This window comes from Hipposideros armiger, unplaced genomic scaffold (assembly GCF_001890085.2).
Source record: "Hipposideros armiger isolate ML-2016 unplaced genomic scaffold, ASM189008v1 scaffold_447, whole genome shotgun sequence".
NCBI lineage: Eukaryota > Metazoa > Chordata > Mammalia > Chiroptera > Hipposideridae > Hipposideros > Hipposideros armiger.
Window position 1 is genome coordinate 1,146,616 of NW_017731797.1, and position 19,518 is coordinate 1,166,133.

General features: G+C 51.7%; 2 protein-coding genes across 4 annotated transcripts; one reads left to right on the top strand and one right to left on the bottom strand.

Moving 5' to 3' along the window:
• Window positions 1-737: 737 nt before the first annotated feature.
• Window positions 738-12,996, top strand: TMEM101 (transmembrane protein 101). Of its 3 annotated transcripts, none has more exons than XM_019665602.1 (7): window positions 738-1,221; window positions 2,565-2,924; window positions 3,310-3,363; window positions 9,328-9,681; window positions 9,992-10,172; window positions 11,036-11,182; window positions 11,969-12,996. In XM_019665602.1, the coding sequence occupies exons 4-7, from the start codon at window positions 9,545-9,547 to the stop codon at window positions 12,275-12,277; spliced, it is 774 nt and encodes a 257-aa protein (XP_019521147.1). In that variant the 5' UTR covers window positions 738-1,221; window positions 2,565-2,924; window positions 3,310-3,363; window positions 9,328-9,544; the 3' UTR covers window positions 12,278-12,996. The 3 variants fall into 3 exon arrangements, with proteins under 3 accessions (XP_019521147.1, XP_019521148.1, XP_019521149.1); XM_019665603.1 differs by having other exon boundaries at window positions 749-1,221; window positions 9,328-9,556; XM_019665604.1 differs by lacking the exons at window positions 738-1,221; window positions 2,565-2,924; window positions 3,310-3,363; window positions 9,328-9,681 and adding an exon at window positions 9,711-9,846.
• Window positions 12,997-13,966: 970 nt separating this feature from the next.
• On the bottom strand, window positions 13,967-18,531 carry NAGS (N-acetylglutamate synthase). Its single transcript, XM_019665601.1, has 7 exons — window positions 17,921-18,531; window positions 17,120-17,394; window positions 16,793-17,006; window positions 16,322-16,502; window positions 15,564-15,735; window positions 15,285-15,467; window positions 13,967-14,569 (listed from the first exon to the last, which is right to left on the bottom strand). Exons 1-7 carry the CDS (start codon window positions 18,353-18,355, stop codon window positions 14,416-14,418), a joined length of 1,614 nt encoding a protein of 537 aa, XP_019521146.1. The 5' UTR covers window positions 18,356-18,531; the 3' UTR covers window positions 13,967-14,415.
• Window positions 18,532-19,518: the final 987 nt, after the last annotated feature.

Genomic DNA, 19,518 nt, shown 5'->3' on the forward strand with positions numbered 1-19,518 from the left:
CATTAGATTCTTTGCTTCATACTCTTTACCCTCTCCCATTGTACCCTCTGGGAACGCACCCAGAAATCTGGCACAAAGTGTGTAACTGAAGAAGGGCATCCAGGGTTGGGAGTTGTGTGTAAGTGGAGTAGAAGAAGAAAGGGGCTGGGTACATGCATAAGACCATAGTTACAGTAGTTACAGGACTGTTGAGGGGAAAACGACAGAACACTGGGAAGTAAACTGCCATCAGCCAGAATTCAATTTAAAGTACCAAGCCTGTGATTTAGTCTGCATGGAAATGTAGACCTCTGGAGAAGGTAAAAGGGAAAAGAGACCTTGCAAGAACTAGAAAACCTAAGAGGTGTGATTAAAGGAGTGAAGGCGATTAGTGGGAAGTGACAAGCCCAGGAGGAAGCTCTGTGTGTCCCTTTGTCATTTCCTCCCCAGTAGTCTCTAGGTCTGAGTACCAACCGCTTCTGGTAGGAAGCACTTTTGACTCTTCAGTTTTAGTTTATGAAGAAGTGATGTGGGGGAACTTGAAACAGATGGAGATGGGGTTAATATGGTGGGAAAGACAGGTAGTGAGGTGTAGAAGAATGGGCTTTGGAGACAAGTAGTTGGGTTCAAATTATATCTTCATTTCCTTACTTTGTGACTGGGTAAGTCATTTTACCTGTCTGAGCCTTAGTTTTCTGAACAGTAAACATGGAATTAATGTTTACATTAATAATACCCATCTCCTAGAAATAAGATATTTAAAATGCATAATACTTAGAAGGTTCTCTGTAAATGTTAATATGTTAGCTTGGACTTGGTATGGTTAAGTCTGGAGATGGGATTGGTTTAGAAGATTTCCAGAAGCTCCAACTGTGTTTTAGAAGTCTTTATTTAGATGGTATTTTATGTGAGACTAATATGTAAAACATTCGGGTAGGGGTAAGGGTCTTCAGGGCCCTGCCCCCTCAGCCTCTCACACATCTCACCCCTACCCCTTCTCTGTAGTCCCCGAGGAATTTGATTATAATTTGAAAACCACTCATTTTACAGAAAGAAGCAGAGTGAGTTCCACTGGGGCTGAGTGACCTGTTGAGCCACTGCTGCCTGTGGTGTCAGCTGGAACAAAGCCCTAGGCTTTATCCACTCATGGGCTCGTAATACTGCTCTGTGACTTCCAGACTGTTGGCATGTGTACTGCTTATGTTTGCTTGCCAGGTTTAGGATGGAACACAGAAGAGACAGGTGAGTGGTAGAAATCACCCGGATTGAAAGAACGTTGAACTGCTGCAGAGTGGTGCAGAAGTCTTGCGTGTATGATGAAGCATGTACATCATGTCTCCTTGGCTTTGAGACATTCTCCTTCCTCTCCAAATATACACACACACCTCTGTTCCCCAGCTCCTGATTACCTCCCCACTGCTGCACATGTCTTTGGGTTTATTGCTATTTAGAGTGCCCAATCCGTATGGTATAAACAGCCTTGCCACACTGAGTTGATAGTGAATCTGCTGTTTAAGTCTGAGCAGCTCGTTACTGATTTCTGTTGAGTGTTCTGAAAATTTGAAAATTGCTCAATCACTTCAATATTCAAGGGCTCTAGTCTGGGAACCATTGGTACAGGGTAAAAGGTTCCTTGAGATTTTTGAAGCTGAGAATGTGTCAAAATCTGGCCTCCCATAAGACATGCTGGTTAAGGAAGGAGTAGAGGGTTTCCAGTCATACACAGAAATATTACCTACTGTCTCATTGACAGGGAGGATACTGTGGTGAGAATGTATAACGCTCGAAACTGCAATGTATAGGATGAGTAGGGACAGTGGTAGGGGCATGGGTTTGAGAACTGGGACTAGTCATCTTGGTTGGAAGGTGGTCATTGTTTATGTGGTGGATTTGCTTTCCCATCATTGCTGGAGGCTGTGGGTGCCAGAAAATTCTCTTAAGAAACTTGAAATCATCAGCACATACTGCCTAAACTTCAGAGTTTTAACATAACACCACGAAGTACATTATAGGAGAAAAAGGGATGCTATTGGGCTTGTCAAGTTTCAAAACGAGTTTGTTCTTTTATGTTATAAAAGCCTTACATGGTTTATTACTAGAAAATAAGGCAAACATTTTTCACCTACCACCTCCCAAGACATTGTTAACATCTTTTATATCTAGATTCTCAGATGTTTCTCCCTGCCCTTTGCATTTCTGAAAAGGCAGTATACTTCACAATGTCAGAAGAAACTTGCTAACTCATTTCCCCATCCCTGGTCCACAAAGTGCACTCTGTCATATTTGTTATATATAAAAGGTATAAGGCTAAGATTGCTTTCTTAAGCAACCTCTAAGATTGCTTTCAACCTCAGTAATCAGTTCTGTCTTCTCTATCTTATCCTAAAAGGTCTTACTTGAAAGCCATCAGTGAAGCCATCCTTGACAATTAAAATGGAAAGTGATTCCTATAATTTGTTTATATCATGTCATGTGGCACGTATGACTTGCAGTAGTTATTTGTTTAGGTTAATCTTTAGTGGCCTAATGGGGAATTTTGAGTCTCCAGAGCAAGGAGCCTTACATATTTTTGCATTATTTCCAAGCACCCAGCCATTGAGATGAGACGGAATGTTTTGAAAGTCACCATTTCAATAACTGATTGAGTTGCCTGAGCCAAGATGAAAAATGATCAGGACCGACTGGGTTTTGAGGAAACGTTGAAGTCAAGTTTGGAAACAAGACAAGGGACCAACCACTAAAGGACATGGGAGAAGATGGGGAGGAAGGTGTACCTGTTTCCAGCTTGAGAAGCAGCAGGGCTCGCCCCCCAGGTTTCTCCAGAGCCAACTGGCAGCTGGGGCCAATGCTGATCAGATTGTGGCCTCCCTGCCCCATTTTTTAAATTTTCAATTTTGTTGAAAAGTAAAGTGGAACCAAGTTTCTTCCTGAACTGACAAGATGAGGTGAGGATAAGGCATATTTCTAGTGACTTCTCAACCAGTCTCCCTTTCCCCCAACTTTCTGATGCTGACTGCAGCAGGGTAGTCTTCAATAGAGGGAATAACAAGCGGTGGTTTCTTTTTCTAATCTTAGCAGAAATATCCCAACACTTAGAAATGCCAGGCGTCTTGGAGCGCATGTGGAATAGACCAGCTGCCCAGTTTAAATGTCCTCTCTAGCATCTCCACAGGCTGCTCCTTGAGCACTTTTGTTGATGGGGAACTTACTGCTTTGAGACATGCCCTTTTGTCTTGCAAGGAGCTGCTTATTTCTAGAACTAGGCTAGACTAGGCTCAGGTCTCCTGCATGCTAGTCATTGCACTTCAGGATGTTTTCTTTTCCTTGCAGCCCTTGGGTGAGCGGCACGCAGCACAGGAGTTGCTAAACCGGCAGATGTAACTGGTAGCTGTCTTTGTCTTCCGTGAAATGGCTTATTTTTAGCCAACTGTTCCAACTTACTAAGAGCTTTTTAAAAATCTTGATTCTAGAATATGCTAGTTATCCTTCCCAATGTTGTGTTAGTTCCAATTTTTATAAACTGTTTTCATCTTATCCTAAGGGATATCATGAGAATCTTTAATAAGATCCAGATGTTTGTCTGTGACAGCCATCTAGTAACCCTGTCAAAAAAGGAAATCAAGTTGCTTGGGTATAAGTTATTTTTAATGAACTCCTGTGGGCACCTAGTGGTCATTATATTTTAGGTAACTGGTCAGACAACATGTTCGATGAGCCCCTTTTGAATTTTGTTAATTGTTGTTACACTGACTTGTCTGACTCGAAAATTGGAACTTTGGCAGAGCTGAAGTCTCTAGCAACCTCTGTTTGTAATGTTTTCTCAAAAATTATTGGCAGTGATTCCCCAAGTTTTTCCGGTAGTATTTTCTTGAACCAGATCACTTGAATTAATTCAAAGGGCCTCAGTTTGATCAACGAAAGGCTCAGATTCGTATCCCAGGTTGGTGGTGGCTTAGCTGCTCTTCCCATTCTGGTGATAATCTGTTATTCACCTGTAGATCTTGACTTCTTAGAGGGGTGTTTGGCTGGCATGGGGACAGTGGCCCAGCCTTTGGGGCACTGTAGCTTAGTGGTTAAGAGCATGGCTGGATTCAGATAGGCCTGAGTTGTGTTAGATTTCATGTCTGTCACTAATTAGCAGTATGACTTGGCAACTTACCTATCCTTGCCAAGCATCAGTTTCCTCATCTGTAAAATGAGTGTCTCAGTTGAGGATTAAATGAAGCCTTTAATGAGATACCTGGCCCTTAGTAACTGTCCCCTCCATATGGCCATTATTCTCTTAAGAATTAGGCTGGCCAGGGCTAATGAGCACACTGGGGAACCTAACAGGAAAGTAACTTGTTTGGCTTTCTAGGGCCAGGCAGAAGCGCTGGATATGGACACCCTGATCCCAGACCCCTCTCTGTTTTCAGAAAGAGATGCTGGGTACCCCTTGAAAACCAGAGTGGAGTGTTTTGACCTTTGGATTAGTGAGAACAAGAGAGCACATTCTCTTCCTTTGTGTTCAGACAAGACATAAGTGAAGTATAGATGATGGCAGATTTCTTAGGCAGGCAGTATATGAGGTGTGATCAAACAATACGGTGAATGTTTAAATAAAAAATATATTACAGTAAAAGACACATTACCATTAATCCCCTCAAAGTACTCCCCCTCACTTCGAACATACTTATTCCATGGTTCTTGCCACTTTCTTTTATTTTTTTTATTTATTTTTTATTTTTTTATTGGGGAATTGGGGGATGGGAACAGTGCTGGGGAATTGGGGGAAGGGGAACAGACAAGTTGCTGTCGTTTTGTTCTTCAGTCTAGTTGTGGAGGACGTTGCTTCACTGGCCCAAGTTGGCACCATTATTGCGCTCTTCCAGGGTGAGGCAGATCAGTCGCCGGCTTCTGGACGGCCGCTCACTGCGGCTGCTGGCCGCTCACGCTGGCTGCTGGCTACACACGGTAGCCCATGGCAACCCACTGCCACAGGGGCTGCAGCCCACGCCGTCGCCGGCGACCCACGGCAGCCCAGCTCCAGGTTGAGCTGTTGTTCAGCATCTTAGCTGCAGAGGGCAGTGTCACTGGCCCTCATATGTGGGATCCGAACCGGGGCCCTCTGGTGTCCCAAGCCAGTTCTTAACCATCGCGCCACTCGGCCGGCCCTCTTGCCACTTTCTGAAGCAGTTCTGGAAGTCCTCTTTTGTGTCTTTAGTTGCACTGTCATGGCTGTCTCAGTGTCCTGAATCATTTTGACTTTGGGGAAGAGCTAAAAGTTGCACGGTGCCAGATCCGGTGAATAAGATGGATGGATGAGGACACAACTTTTATGTTTTTATTTGGCAGAAATTGCCATATACCAGAAGTGATGTGTGACACGGAGCGTTGTCATGATGGAGGATAATTTATGTCACAGTTTGAAACACCCTCTCAACCGTAGCTCACACCTGACTGACTGCACTGAACAAGTTGAAACTTGTCACACACTGTTACTAAGGTTTGACACACCGCTTCCCATATTAAAGGTCCCTGCCTTTCTGTATTATGGTACCCGGCAGCAGCATTCACCATATTCTTTGATCACAACGGAAAGGCTCTGTGTTACACATCGTTCCTGGTCCGGCAGTTTGTGAAAAATGGTGTGTCCTCATCCACCTTATTCACCAGATCTGGCACCATGCGACTTCTGGCTCCTCTTCAAAGTCAAAATGACCATGAAAGGTAAACATTTTGAGTTGATTCAGGACATCAAGGCAGCCACGACAGTGCAACTTAAGACACGAAAGAAGACTTTCAGAACTGCTTCAGAAAGTGGCAAGATGGGCTGGCCAAGTGGTGCGTTGGTTAAGAGCTGGCTTGGGACGCCAGAGGGCCACGGTTCGGATCCCACATATGAGGGCCAGTGACACTGACCTCCACAGCTAAGATGCTGAGTGGCAGCTTGACCTGGAGCTGGGCTTCTGTGACTTACCAGTGAAGGCAGGTGGGTTGCCATGGGCTACCATGTGTAACCAGCAGCCAGCGTGAGTGGCCGTCCAGAAGCCGGTGACTGATCTGCCTCACCTGGGAAGAGCGCAATAATGGTGCGAACTTGGGCCAGTGAAGCAACGTCCTCCACAACTAGACTGAAGAACAAAAAGACAGCAACTTGTCTGTTCCCCTTCCCCCAATTCCCCAATAAAAATCTTTAAAAAAAAAAGAGAAAGTGGCAATAAAAATGGGATAAATGTGTTCAAAGCAAAGGGGAGTATTTTGAAGGGGATTAATGGCAATGTGTCTTACTGTAATACATTTTAAAAAATTTAAACATTCACCGTATTTGATCATACCTCGTCTATAGAAGGAAAGAGGAGACACCTGTCTCCTTCCTGAAAAGGGTGGATTCCAAGGGGTCTTCAAGCTGCCATTCTGATAAGAGAGAGCAGGGTGAGGGGTTCCAGAAGGGAGAAGGGTGAGGGACCTGTTAGAAAGGCAAGGCAGGTCCTGCTCCCCGGATATAAGGCCACAAGGCCTTGGAGATTTCCTCAACTGGTCTCTCATCCCCACTTTCATGGCCATTGCTTCCCTGAGAGCTGATCTCTATCGCTTTTGAGGGTGAGGCTCTGGCTGGAAGCCAGGATGGCAAGTAAATAGAGCTGAGAATTCTTCCCACTGCCATTTCTGGGCTGGGGTTGCACTCAGCAAGTGGTCCCAGGAATGTAGGTGAATGCATTGGGCTTCCGCAGCCTGAGGCCTTGACTTCGGTGGCCAAATTAGGCTAGGATCTTATTGGGGCTCTGTTGCAGTCAGGAGAAGGCAAAGTTTCACCTGGGGCCATGTGGAAAATAAGTGAGGTGGGGTGTGCAGGGAGTAATGAGGGGTCCAGAGGATTAAAAAGGCCGTCTTCCCTAATCGCTTTTCATCCTAGTACGAATAAGGGAATGAAAGGTGGCTGAGGTCGGGGATCAGGATGCTGGTATCTCGGCTTAGATAGCTCTTTCTGGAAACCTAGGTAGCAGGTAAAAATCTTGGGGCAGGGAGGGAAGATTTCTCGAGACCAGGTTGGGGGTCCTGGCAAAGGATAAGACCCTTGAATGGTGTCTGCTTTTATTTTTCTCCCCTAACATGCTTGCTCAGGGTCCTGAGTGGAGGAATGAGGCACGAAGGTCTCACCATCCCTGAGCGTGATGCTGATCTGATGCCATCCTCACCCCAGCCCCTCCTAGGGCAAGATCGGGGCAGGTGTGGCCGCTCCTTCCTCACAGTGGCCATGGCCACAATGGTGGCATCTGCCTTACGCTGAAACCTGGCATCAGTGTGTCCAGCACCATCCATGCACCTGCCCAGCCGCGGGCAGCATGGTGAACTGTGCGGGCTTCTGCCTGCTCAGCCTACCTTCCAGGCTCCCTAACAGCATCTGGCTCTTGGAGCTGAGCCACAATAATCTCAGCCACTTGCCAGGTGGCTCCTTCCAGGGCCTGTGGGGACTGGGGGTGCTGCTGTTTTCTCATAATATCCTGTGGGATCTGGCTGGTGGAGCACTGGGGGTCCTGGGTTTCTTGGAGCAACTGGACTTCAGTCACAGCCAGCTGGTCCGCCTGTCCCCAGACTTCTCGGCCATCCTGGGCTCTCTGCCTGGACCTCTCATCCTTCTTGCCACCCTGGGCCCCTGTAGCCTGTGGGACCTGGGGAACCTGGACCAGCTTGACCTGAGCCACAACCAGCTGGCTGAGCTGGGCTCAGGGGCCTCTTCCACCTATACTGGCTCTCACTGACTGGGAACCAGCTGCAGCAAGTTGGGGGCCAAGGCCTTTGCAGCCCTGTGGGCATTGGGACTCCTCTCTAGGCAACCGGCTACAGCACCTCGAGTTAAAAGTAATGGCAGGCATCTGGACAGTGGGCTGCTGCTGGCCAATAACCCCTGGGTACGCGACTGCCCTGCACTGGGCTTTCAGGAGCTGGACCATCTGTGATACTTGTGTGTGGCTGATCTTGGCAACCTGACTTGTGCTCGACCTGGGCAGCTGGTGGGGGCATTGCTGAGCAGTGCGAAGGCCCAGCTCTGCCTGACCGAGATGGCTACTATGCTGAGTATCACAGACACCATGCTAATCACCGTGGCTGTGGCTGTGGCCATGGTCAAGCTCAAGTACAGGCAGGGCCCCAGAGGAGCTGGGGAGCAGGGGAGCTCTTTGGAGAGGTAGGAGGTGTTGCAGAGGGAAGTCGAGGCAGCTGGACTGGGGAGAACAGATGGAGCTGTGGGAGAGATAAAAGGGATGTTCCTCAGAAGTCTTTGGGGCTCAGTTGTCTGCTCAGATGGGTGGGAGGAATGGTGGTGGGTGGAGGAACAAATGGCTGTGTTTATCTCTCAGGGCCTAGGATCCCCCCACCCCATTCCTCTCTGATCTAACACAATGCCAGCATTTTTCTCAGCCCTAGAAAGGGGGATTTGGCCCCTAGTCCTTCTCACACTCCGGTGGGGAAGAGGGCAGTAAAACACTGAACACCAGAGGGAATTGGGGTGGGATTGTTGTTGGAGAGTGGGCCCTTCTTGGTGCAAAGTTCAGGTCCTTGGCAACTCTAGCAAAGAATTGAACGAGATGCCGGAGTAAAGTACTGAGAAAGTATTTTATTCGAAAAGATAGTACATTTCAAAGAAGTAGAAGTAGGCTGGAGCAGTAGAGAATGGCTCAAGGGTCCATTATTAGAAGAGAAATTACATTCCAAAGAGTTTGGAGAAGGCCACGCACAAAGGTGATGCTCAAAAGGCTCAAAAAAGGGAGGAAGGGTTCAAAAAGAGCAGGCAGACTTCCCAGGACTTGGAATTTTTATCCCCTTTCTCTAGAATGCGCTGTTCCCCTAAGGGCATGGGACCACTTGATTGGCACCTGTGATTGACGAGGTACTGTGTAGGGGCTAGTGACTGGTCTGATCTAGTTGGGTATTTTGTGCCCATTTGTTTTCCCACAGTGGTAGGTAATTACAATACAAAGGGGAGTTTTGGGTGTAGAGGGGATGTCCCCTTGGCAGTCGCACTCTGTGGGACATGCAGGAATGCAGAAACCCCTTACTTTGAACTTAAACAGAAGCAGAGGGATTTCCTCTGGGGTGTGTGTATACATCATTTATTGAACCTCTACTATGTGCTAGAACCAACATTGTCACAATGAAACCTCACAACAACCCTGTGACATTTCATAGTTAAATCTTGGAAAGTGTAGGCGATATGCCCAAAGTCACAGTTAGGGTTGGAGTTAGGATTGACGCCCAGGCCTACCCAGCTGCATTCAAAGACTAGTTCGCTTCATTACATCTGTGGCTCAAGCCTTCTGATGTCCTGAACTCATTGTTCTTCCTCTAGTCTGGTTTTTAATTTTGCAGCTACAAGGAGGGGCCCTTAAGTCTCCATGGGCAGATGGAAAGAATGAAGTCGGCAGCTAGAACACCACCTTCAATCCAGAACTAGAGAGCGAGAGCCTTGTTTCCCGACAGAAGGGGGGGCGGAAACAAAAACCCGCGAGGCCGGAAGTTGCGTAGCGCATCCCGGCGCCGGCTTCCCTGACGGGGGTGAGGCCGCAGCGGACTGCCCTTCCCCAAGATGGCGTCGAAGGTGGGTTCGCGACGGTGGATGCTGCAGCTGCTCATGCAGTTGGGCTCAGTGTTACTCACACGCTGCCCCTTCTGGGGCTGCTTCAGCCAGCTCATGCTGTACGCCGAGAGGGCCGAGGCGCGCCGGTGAGCGGGCCCACGCGGTCGCCCATCGCGGTGGGGGGCAATACGGCGCGTCCCAGGAACAGGGGTGCGGTGAGGTGGGGAAGAAGTTGAAGCCCAGAAGTTGGGACCCTTGGACTACGAGGAATTGGGACCTCGGACATGTTAGGGGCTCTGGTCTGAAGCAAGGTGGGCATCGAGCATAGTGCGGGGGTCCTGGCCATGAGAAGGGGGCCCCTTTTTTGGGGAGCAGTGGAACTGGCAGGAGCTCAAGGGGTCTCAAGACTCTTACACTCCTTCATTCTGTCCTCGTTTACCCGCTCCCGGCTTGCAGGAAGCCCGACATCCCAGTGCCCTACTTGTACTTCGACATGGGGGCTGCCGTGCTGTGCGCTAGCTTCATGTCCTTCGGAGTAAAGCGGCGCTGGTTCGCGCTGGGGGCTGCACTCCAGCTGGCCATTAGCACCTATGCCGCCTACATCGGGGGTTATGTCCACTACGGGGACTGGCTGAAGGTGAGTGCCGCGGCCCCGAGCGGGACTTCGCTAGGGTGATGGGGAACCCAAGGCCAATGCTCAGGGAAGTTGGGCAATGCGTGGTGCGAGCCAGGTGCAGTGCAGAGCCTAGAAAACCGAACTTCCAGGAGTGTGGAGATTATTACAGACCACAACAACGGAAGGGGTTTAGAGACCACACAAGCCTTCCTTTCAGAATGTGGAAACTGAAGTCCAGAGATGGGAAACAGACTTACCCAGTGTCACATCACAGTTAGCATTACAGGTGGGACCAGAACCCAGGTCACCTGGTTCCCAGAACCCTTTAAAACATTAGTTTAGTAATCTCATAGGGCAAAAGGAACCTTTGAGTGCCTGGTCCAACGATTGATTTTATGAAATTTGATTAATCCTAGTGCAGCATTTAAGCTTGTAAATGCCAGAACTTGTGCCAGGCATGGGAGGCTTGCAGATAAGTCTGGACAAAGGCACGACCCTCAAGGAATGGGCTATCTGTCAGTAGGGGAGGCAGATGTGTGAACAGCTACAGGACAGAGAGATCAATGGGTTTTTTATGGAACAGACTATACTATATAGCAGAAAGAACATTGGGATTTGAGACTGGGGGTGAGAAGGGGGCAACACTTGGTATTTGGGTTCTGCCACTTTCTGTAGGATCATGGACAATTTTATTAACCCCTCGGGGCCACTTCTGATAAAAAGAATTATCTATCTCTGCTGCACCTGCCCACCACACTTGGAAATGGTAAGAGGGTTCATCAGATGGAAGGAAATATGTAGAGATGGGCAGTTCTGTGCTTTGGGCAGCCAGGAGAAATGTGGCAGCTGCCGTTCCTGACTGGGGTCCCCTCGCCTCGGCCTAGGTCCGTATGTACTCACGCACAGTTGCCATCATCGGCGGCTTTCTTGTGCTGGCCAGCGGCGCTGGAGAGCTCTACCGACGGAAACCCCGCAGCCGTTCCCTCCAGTCCACCGGTCAAGTCTTCCTGGGCATCTACCTCATCTGCGTGGTAGGTTGGGGGACTGTTGGCTGGAGGTGCTTGAGTGGGAGTGAAATGTGAGCCTCTGCCTGGCAGAATCCAGGGAGGTGGGCAGAATAAGGCCTTGCATGTAGGTCCTGATGGCCTGGCCCTGGGAATTGCCCCTGCCAGCTCCTGGGCCTCAGAGGCCCTCCAAATGCCTGAGATCTGGCCAAGAGTCCCTTCTTCAAATATTATTGCCACCAGGGAGAGAAAAGTTTAGATTGGCCATTCAATCCCAATATTGAGAGCCAGGAGAACAAGATAGACTGGTCCTCTCATGCCTCCAGCTCCCAGAGGACTGGGAGAGGAGACAAAGAGGTTTGGTGGGGTTCAGGTCCTAGCTTGGACTCTGCCACTTAGAGCTGATGGGGTCTGTCTGGGATAGCCAATTACAGTCCTCCCTAGTGCCCTTAGGGGAGGCCAGTGTGGATGGGGACGTGGACAGGCCCCAGGCTACTTGGCTTCATCTTAGTTACTGGGCACCATACCCCCTGTGCAGAGCTCTGGGTTGAGAGGTGAGAGCCCCAGTCTTGACTGTGGAGACATACCTCCTTTCTGAGCCCACAGGGTGAAGAGAGACATAGGCTCTAACTTCATGGAGCTCCCTAGTCTGCAGGGGAAATGCAGGTCATACTTTTAGAGAGCCCCAAGTCTGAGAGGGAAGCCAGAAGCCCAGCTTGCAGAGGCTGACTTGCAGGTGCCATCTCAGGGGTGGCCTTCCCCTGACAGACTTCTCAGCCTGTTGGAGAGTCTTACAGGATGGTGTGTCTCTAGGCCTACTCACTGCAGCACAGCAAGGAGGACCGGCTGGCATATCTGAACCACCTCCCAGGAGGGGAGCTCATGATCCAGCTGTTCTTCGTGCTGTATGGCGTCCTGGCCCTGGCCTTCCTGTCAGGCTACTACGTGACTCTGGCTGCCCAGATCCTGGCTGTACTGCTGCCCCCGGTCATGCTGCTCATTGATGGCAATGTTGTCTACTGGCACAACACACGGCGCGTTGAGTTCTGGAACCAAATGAAGCTCCTTGGCGAGAGTGTGGGCATCTTTGGGGCTGCTGTTATCCTGGCCACTGATGGTTGATTTGCACAACGAAAGGCTGAGATGGGTATAGGGAGCCACTGAGGGCCACCCTACCTTCCTCCTTGCTGGCCCAGTTATGTTTATTTATCTTTTTGGTCTGTTTGTTTGATTGATCCTTTGCTGTTTGTGTGTGTGGATTGGTAAGAGGCCAGTGCGTTCCCCAGTTCCTGGGCTCAGCCCTTGAGGTTGGTGGGAGCCCTGATGACAATGCCTTACAAGTTTTTTTTCCTTTGTTAGGAGGAGTGCTGAGGCCAGCTGCTCCCCTAGGTCTCCTGTCCCAGAGAAGGGAGTAAGACAGGGCTAGGGTGGGGGTACTGAGAGTGGGAGACAGAGGAAGGAAGATCAAGAACTGGAAGTGAGCAAAAGTGAAAATTTTTTTGAATCTGGTGGATGCAGCTGAGTTCTGTAGTGCTTTTCAGAGACAGCGTGAGTGTGCATGTTGACACACGGATCAAGCCCAGGAGGAGCAGAGAGGTTGGGCTCCACAGAAGCCATGTGGGTTCTCAGGGTATGCCAGGGGCAGAAATAGTACTAGCTGTCACCCACCTTGAGAGCAGAGCAGGCCCTAGTCTACTCGGGTGTGTAAGGGTGGGGCAGGCAGTGGCCAACTTTCTGCCTCCTGCCTTCTGTTTTCAGCTCCATGGCTGGCCTGGTGGTGGTGAGTCCCTCCCAAACACTAGACCACACAGTCCTCCAAAAATAAACATTTTATATAGACATTTGGCTTTACTCTCTGTCTTCCCCACGGGGCACTTTGCCATGGGCTAGGATTGATTTTGGGTTTCTTGAAAGATCATGTCTAGTTAAGCTCCACCTTAGTCCTCCTGTGATCTTTCCGCTGTTCTGAGAGTTCCCACAGTCCTTTAGCTCTCTTCTTAAGAATCTCCTAATCCTCCCTTTAGTATATGTTTTTGACCTCTCACTTCAATCCCTCTTGTAGCTTTTTTTCCCCCTCTCCATTTGGTCCAGCTGTTTTGGAAGAAATCTTTGGTGAGGGCCACGAGGGGGGGAGAACTAATATTAAGTATTCACTATGAGGATTTTACATTTTACAGATGAGGAAACGGAGGCTCAAAGAGGGTAAGCAGCTTGGCTCAAGCCACAGAGCCCATCAGCCAGAGCTGGATTCCAGGTCAGGTCTGTCTAATGACCATGCCCAAGTGTACTGGATATCACCCCTCTCCTGAGGGAAGGCAGAGGCAGCTCTTGGGATTTGGTTCTCTCCCAGCCCCTGGTGTGCCATAGTGACCTCTTAATTGACCCTCTGCCTACTACTAGTCTATGTACCTCCTGACAGTAGTCCATGCAGCCAGATTGGTGCTTGGCACATCGTCGGGGTCAAAAATGTTGACTGAAACCTCCAGCTTTGGATTTCTGAGGTGTTCTGCTCCTACAAAGATGGAGACACAACCTCTAATGGGGGGTCTAGGGGGAAAGACCCAAGTCTGGGCATGGTTCTGAGCCCCGCCTGGAAGGGAGCTGGGGCTGCTGTTGGTCTGGTCTGTGGAATGGAGGATGTAGGGAAGTCCCTTTGGGGGCTGCAGTGAGGGAGATGGTGGCAGCATTCAGTCTGGGGGCCCTTCATCTCATTTAGCTCCTCTGTCCCCTCTAGGAATCCCTTGGTTCCCCAACCCTGAAGATCTTGCTCCCAGAGGGCCACTGCTCCTTTTCTTTCAAGTGTGAGCTGACTCTCAGACAAGAATTTGCATTTTAATCAAGGCCTCCTGAAAAGTTGTAAGACCCAAAGGAATTAAAATGAGTGGTGGAATATTAGGCAGATGGGAGGGTGATATTTTGGGCAAGGGAGCCTCAAAACAGCACAGAGGCCACAGAAATGCCCACTCTTAAGGTTAGTCCTGAGTAGAGCCCTCAAAGGAAAGTCCCCCTCCCCCAAATCCCTAGACTGAAAATTGAAGGCCATGTGGTTTTGGCTTTGGAGTATGTGGGGGTCTTGGGTCCTTCTCCTTCCTGTGCTTGTCCCACTTCGGCCCCCACTCTGGGCAGAGTAGAGTAGGGGCTGCTTCCTCCTCTGCAGATCACTCAGCCAACAAACCTATGGCTGCCTGGGATCATCTCCAGCAGACATGGCTTTTGGTCAACCCTGGCTATCCCAGGGCCTGCAGGGCTGGTGGTGAGGGTCAGCTGCCCGGGTCAGAAGCCGGCTTGCAGAAGGAGTCTGGCAGTCCCTTGGCATGGTTGACCAGCTCATAGGAGTCTCGGATATCAGCCAAGCCAAACCAGAAGAAGATCCACTGCTTGTTGGAGAAGCTGCCATCGCTGTGCTTGAAGTACCTGGTGTGTGTATTACGGGGAGATTTTAGGGCTGAGCCAGTGCTCACTACTCACTGGTTCATTTATTGAGGACTTACTACATGCTAGACACCCTGCTAGGACCTGTTGTCTGTTATCTGAATTTATGATCACAGTAGCAGTCAAGAGCCTGATAGTGTTATGCTTTTAGGGAGAAGCAGCAAAGGCTCAGAGAAGTTAGGTAACTTGCCAGTCACACAGCTATGGTTAGAATGAAGACAGCCCTTGTTCTCTTCACACACTGTGCAGCTAGAGAAGAGGTTCTTGCTCACCACTTGGTACCCACAGGGTAGTGGGGAGTGAAGAGATAGCTTCTGAAGCAAAGGGGGGGCGGGAATTCTGCGGGAGATGCAGTGGGCCTGGAATAGAGCCTGAAAGGTTAGGATTTCTCCTGACCCTAGGAGAGTTGGGGGGGGGGTGTCACTTGCTTCAAGGAATCCACTGTCACAGGACTGAGCGGGGTTAAATGTCTGTCTCTGAAAAAAAATCTCAGGCTCCGTGTTTGGTATGTTCCCTGGGGAACGTGGGGCCACACTGGGTGGGGCCTTTCCCTGGGGAAGGCAGCTTGGGGTCAGAACGTGAAAGAATGGGACACCCCGCCTTCCTGGCTGGTGGACCTTTGAAGTTGTAGCTGGTGAGGGCTGAAGGGGAGAGGGAGGGCGGGGCCCAGCCAAGAGCTGGGAGGGGCGGGACCTACCAGGGATTGATGGGGTTAGTGACGCGGGAGCGCCAGAAAAGCGTCTGCAGGTCCTGCCGCAGGCACTCCCACAGCATCTGGCCGGAGCCTTGGCCCTGACGGCTGGAGCTCACCACAAACTTGTCCAGATATGGGGTGCCCCCCAGCACGGGCTCCGTGGTCAGAATGGCGGCAGCATTGTACCTGGTGCAGGGGAGGAGAGTCAGGCAGGGACCTCTCCTTGGCCCGAAGCTGCCTGGCTCTGCTCCTTGGTCCCTGCCCTCGCGCCCGCAGGCTCACCCCTCAGAGACGTAGACCGCGTGCAGCCGCGGGCGCAGCGAGGCCAAGTAGTCGTCGCGGAGCTTCTTGCCGAAGCTGGCGTTGATCAGGTTCACCAGGCGGCCCTGGTCCAGGCTGTCCAGGCTGCACAGTCGCAGCATCCGCTCTGCATTCTTGAACAGTGTCCCAGACCCTGGGGTTGGGACGGAGAAGGAAGGATTAGTTTAGTTCCCGAGAGCCAGGTCCCGTCCACTCCTCCGTTTGGTCCTGGTGGGTGTTCCAGATAGGACGGGGGCTGGTGGGACAATTACCTCTTTGGGAGATGTCCCCAATGAAATGCTTTCTGTGGTCTGCATCGATTTTGAATGTGATTTTCACCCAGGGAGATGCATTTCCCAGGCAGTTTGTCCTTCAAGTTCAGCCCACCGCCTGCAGTCCCACGTACTTTCTAGTCCTGCCAGTCTCCCCATACCTTGACCTCCCCACCCTTGGTCCCGCCCACTTCTTCTAGCCCTCTCCAGTCCACATCGTTCTGACCCCAAGCCCCGCCCTCCATGGTTCCTTCCCTCCCCAAGCTACGCCTATCTGTCTAGTTCCATCCAAGTTCTAGCCCAGTTTGTCCACCTCTTTGCTCACCTCCGCCAAGTTCCGCAAGAGCAGGAAGCCTTTGCTGTGGCGTCCCTTTACGGCCTCCTTACTGAAGGGGAGGGTGTTTCTCCTTCTCACCCCACCCTGGCGCGGCTGGTGCTCAATCCCGGAACCCAGCCTGAGACCCTCACCCTTGTTGCTGAAGAGCTCAGTGAGCAGTGTGCTGGCATCGGTGATGGCGGCCGAGGAATAGTGAGGCAGGCGGCTGAGCACGTCCACGATGAGCCGAATCTGCTGCCGTTCTTTTGTGCTCACCCACTCAGCGTTGCTCACCAGGTCCAGATCAGCCGGCAGGTTCACGTTGCTCACGACCTGAGTCCGGGACTCGGGGGTGAGCTTCCGGCCCGCAGTCGGCCATGGACCACCCTGCCCCACGGACTTCTCTACTCGCTGACCCCTTTACCCTTACAGCCTCCCGGAGTTCTCGGCCAGGGAGGGCTCAGATCTGGGCACCACGGGCTGAACCCCTCCCTGACATTCCATCCCCAACCCACCCGACTTGAGAGTGACTCTGAGGCTGCCTGGGAGGCGTGACGGGAGCGCAAGGGGTTTTGCTAGGCCCGGAGTCGCGTGTGGTGGGGTCTGGGCATGAGGGGACACACCTTGTGACTGCTGTCATGCAGGCCCCCTGTAGTGTTGAGGAAGATGATTTTGGTGGGTTGCAGCTCCTTAGCCAGTGCTGCGGTCACCTCCAGCGAGTCAAGGAGCACAGAGCGGCGCGCGGCCGTCTCCCCAATGGGGCACAAGATGGGAATGCTGTCCGATTCCAGGCACCACTGGAGCAGGTCGGTCTCCACAGAGACGATGCCGCCATAGCTGTGGGTCAGACGCAGTGTTCAAGAGGGCCGCCTCCAGGCCCTCCGGGCTGGGGCAGGGCTGGCAGAGTCGCGCCACCCGAGGACTCCCAGGCAGGCTGGACCAGCACTAACTTGGCATGGGGGGCTGGCTCAGCCGCGCTCAGCACGGATCCGCCGCCAAAAAAAGGCACAGCCATTGCGGCGTTGTGCCGCAGTGCGTCCACCAGCACCTTGCAGCTCTGGGCAAGCTGTGCCTTGGCCTCCCAGAAGGAAAGACAGCCCGAGGGCGCCGTGGGAACTGGCAGCCCTAGGACCACCAGAGGCTTCATGTCCATGCGCTGCAGGAAGGCCAAGGCGAAGGCCAGGCTGGATACACCTCGCTTGCATTTGAGCACTTCCTCGTCCACCTGTGGAGGAGTGGGCGTTCAGGATGCGCAACACTGGCCCTGACTCCTGCTGCACCCGCTTGCTCCTACAGCCTGGCCTCAGCGCCCTCTCGGTGCCCCTACCCTGCTCAGGAGCTGTCAGGCTCCATTTCTGGCCACTGGCACACACCTGCTCCGCCCTTTGCCCCGTTGGGTCTTGCCATCCCCTTATCTCACACTAGTGTGCCTCCCTCCGCTCCTCCCTGCGGCCTTGGACTCTAGGACACCTTGGGGGGAGGGGTGACGCAGGCGGCTCCAGTCCTGGTTCCTCAATTGCCATTTGAGTCCCTAACTGCGCCCATGGTGGGAGTCCTTCTCCAGCGCATCATACTTGGCGGGTTAAGGCCCCCAGGCTCCTCACTCGGGTGGGGCGCGACTCTTTTTGAAGAGCTCGTAGCCTCCTCCAGTCCAGAACACTTATTCGGGCTTGCCACACAACCCCCGCGACATGTCGCCACACAACCCCCATCCCCTAGCTGTGACATGGCCAATGCCTAGCTCCGTTCACCTCGATGACAGCGAAGGGCTTGTCTGCGGAGTGGTGGCAGGTCTGGAACTGCGTGAGCCAGTGGCGCGCCTCCCCGGGGCTCGCCCCGCACTGGTTCAGGAAGGCCTGGATATCTCGTTGTACCAGCGAGCGGCCGCCCGGGAGCCCGGGGGGTTCTGGGGGCGCGGCGGGTTCCGGGGGCGCGGGGGGCGGCGTCCACGACGGCTTTTCCGCTGCAGGAGAGTTGGCGTCATCCTCCGAGCCCACGGCCTCCTCTAGTACAGGTGGGGCGGGCGCCCAGGCAGTGCTGAGTCGGCGGCCGGGGCTGGCGCCCCTCGCTGCCCGCCGCCGCGCACTGCCGCTCAGCCTCCGGGCACCACCATTCCCTCCGGGGCTGCGCAGCCTCCCGCCTGCAGCGGTGGCCCGCAGAGCCCAGGCCAAACGCGCCGTCGCCATGACAACCAAACCGGCTCGCCCCCTTAGGAGTGACTGTCCGGAGCTCCAGGGACTGGGGGTCTTTTAATCTGCCGCGGGGCAGGGCTGGACCTGCCGGGGCGGGGCGCGGCAGGGGGCACGGAATCGCTTTTGAGCGCGTTTGAAGAGGGTCAGACCATGGGTCAGAGGGCGGGGCCTACAGGATTCCCCCGCCCCTGGGGGGATGGAACCCACTAGCAAGGGTCACGTGACCAAGATAAAGGGTAGCGGGGCATCTTTAATCTGCTGCCAAGGCCGCATGTCAGCGGACCCAGGGGTTTGTGGGGTCTTGGATGATTAAAGGGGAGTCTGATCTTAAAAAAAAAAGTGGGGGAGTCTGACTAGGGCAAGAAGACAGAGCAGGTGGCAGTTACCCCTGGACTGAGGGATGGGACTGGAAGGAGAGGTGGGGGCAGAGTGAAAAGAGGGTGGAGGAGTGCCAGCCCTGCCAGGGTGTGCCTGCCTCTGTCTTGTCTGAGCTCAAAGAAGATTGGAATCATGAGGTTACCAGGGTTTGTCAGACTTCAGCTACTGGGTACGATACGACCTTGAAGAATTTTGTCATATCCTCAAATCACCCCTTATTACAATAGTATTAAAATGTTTCTTTAAACTTTTTAAACTTAAAATGTATCCATTTCAGGACTATAACTAGAAGTCCAGTATCATTGACCATAAACAGAAGAAAGCTTTAAGAATAAAGTGAGAACAAAACAATGTTATTAAATTCCAGCTGGACAGTGTTACCTGCTAACACAGGTTAGCAAGTACCAGATGTTAAAGATACTCTAGCACCCTGGAAGGCTTTCTCCCAGTAGAATAATAGCTGATAATAGCTGACATAGGAGGTGTGATCAAACAATACGGTGAATATTTAAATAAAAAAATTTTTATTTCAGTAAAAGACATTGCATTAATCCCCCTCAAAGTATTCCCCTCGCTTCGAACACAGTTATCCCATGGTTCTTGCCACTTTCTGAAGAAGTTCTGGAAATCCTCTTTTGTGTCTTTAGTTGCACTGTTGTGGCTGCCTTGATGACCTGAATCATTTTGACTTGAGGGAAGAGCCAGAAGTCGCACGGTGCCAGATCCATTGAATAAGGTGGCCGAGGACACACCATAATGTTTAAAATATATATATATAT

Excerpts from the sequence above, each read along its gene's own strand:
- TMEM101 (XM_019665602.1), top strand. The coding sequence starts at position 9,545 with ATGGCGTCGAAGGTGGGTTCGCGACGGTGGATGCTGCAGCTGCTCATG. Across the intron at positions 10,173-11,035 it reads ACTACGGGGACTGGCTGAAG|GTCCGTATGTACTCACGCAC; the intron begins GTGAGTGCCGCG and ends GCCTCGGCCTAG. Across the intron at positions 11,183-11,968 it reads GCATCTACCTCATCTGCGTG|GCCTACTCACTGCAGCACAG; the intron begins GTAGGTTGGGGG and ends GTGTGTCTCTAG.
- NAGS (XM_019665601.1), bottom strand. The coding sequence starts at position 18,355 with ATGGCGACGGCGCGTTTGGCCTGGGCTCTGCGGGCCACCGCTGCAGGC. Across the intron at positions 17,007-17,119 it reads GAGCCAGCCCCCCATGCCAA|CTATGGCGGCATCGTCTCTG; the intron begins GTTAGTGCTGGT and ends TCTGACCCACAG. Across the intron at positions 15,736-16,321 it reads TGAGCTCTTCAGCAACAAGG|GGTCTGGGACACTGTTCAAG; the intron begins GTGAGGGTCTCA and ends TCCCAACCCCAG.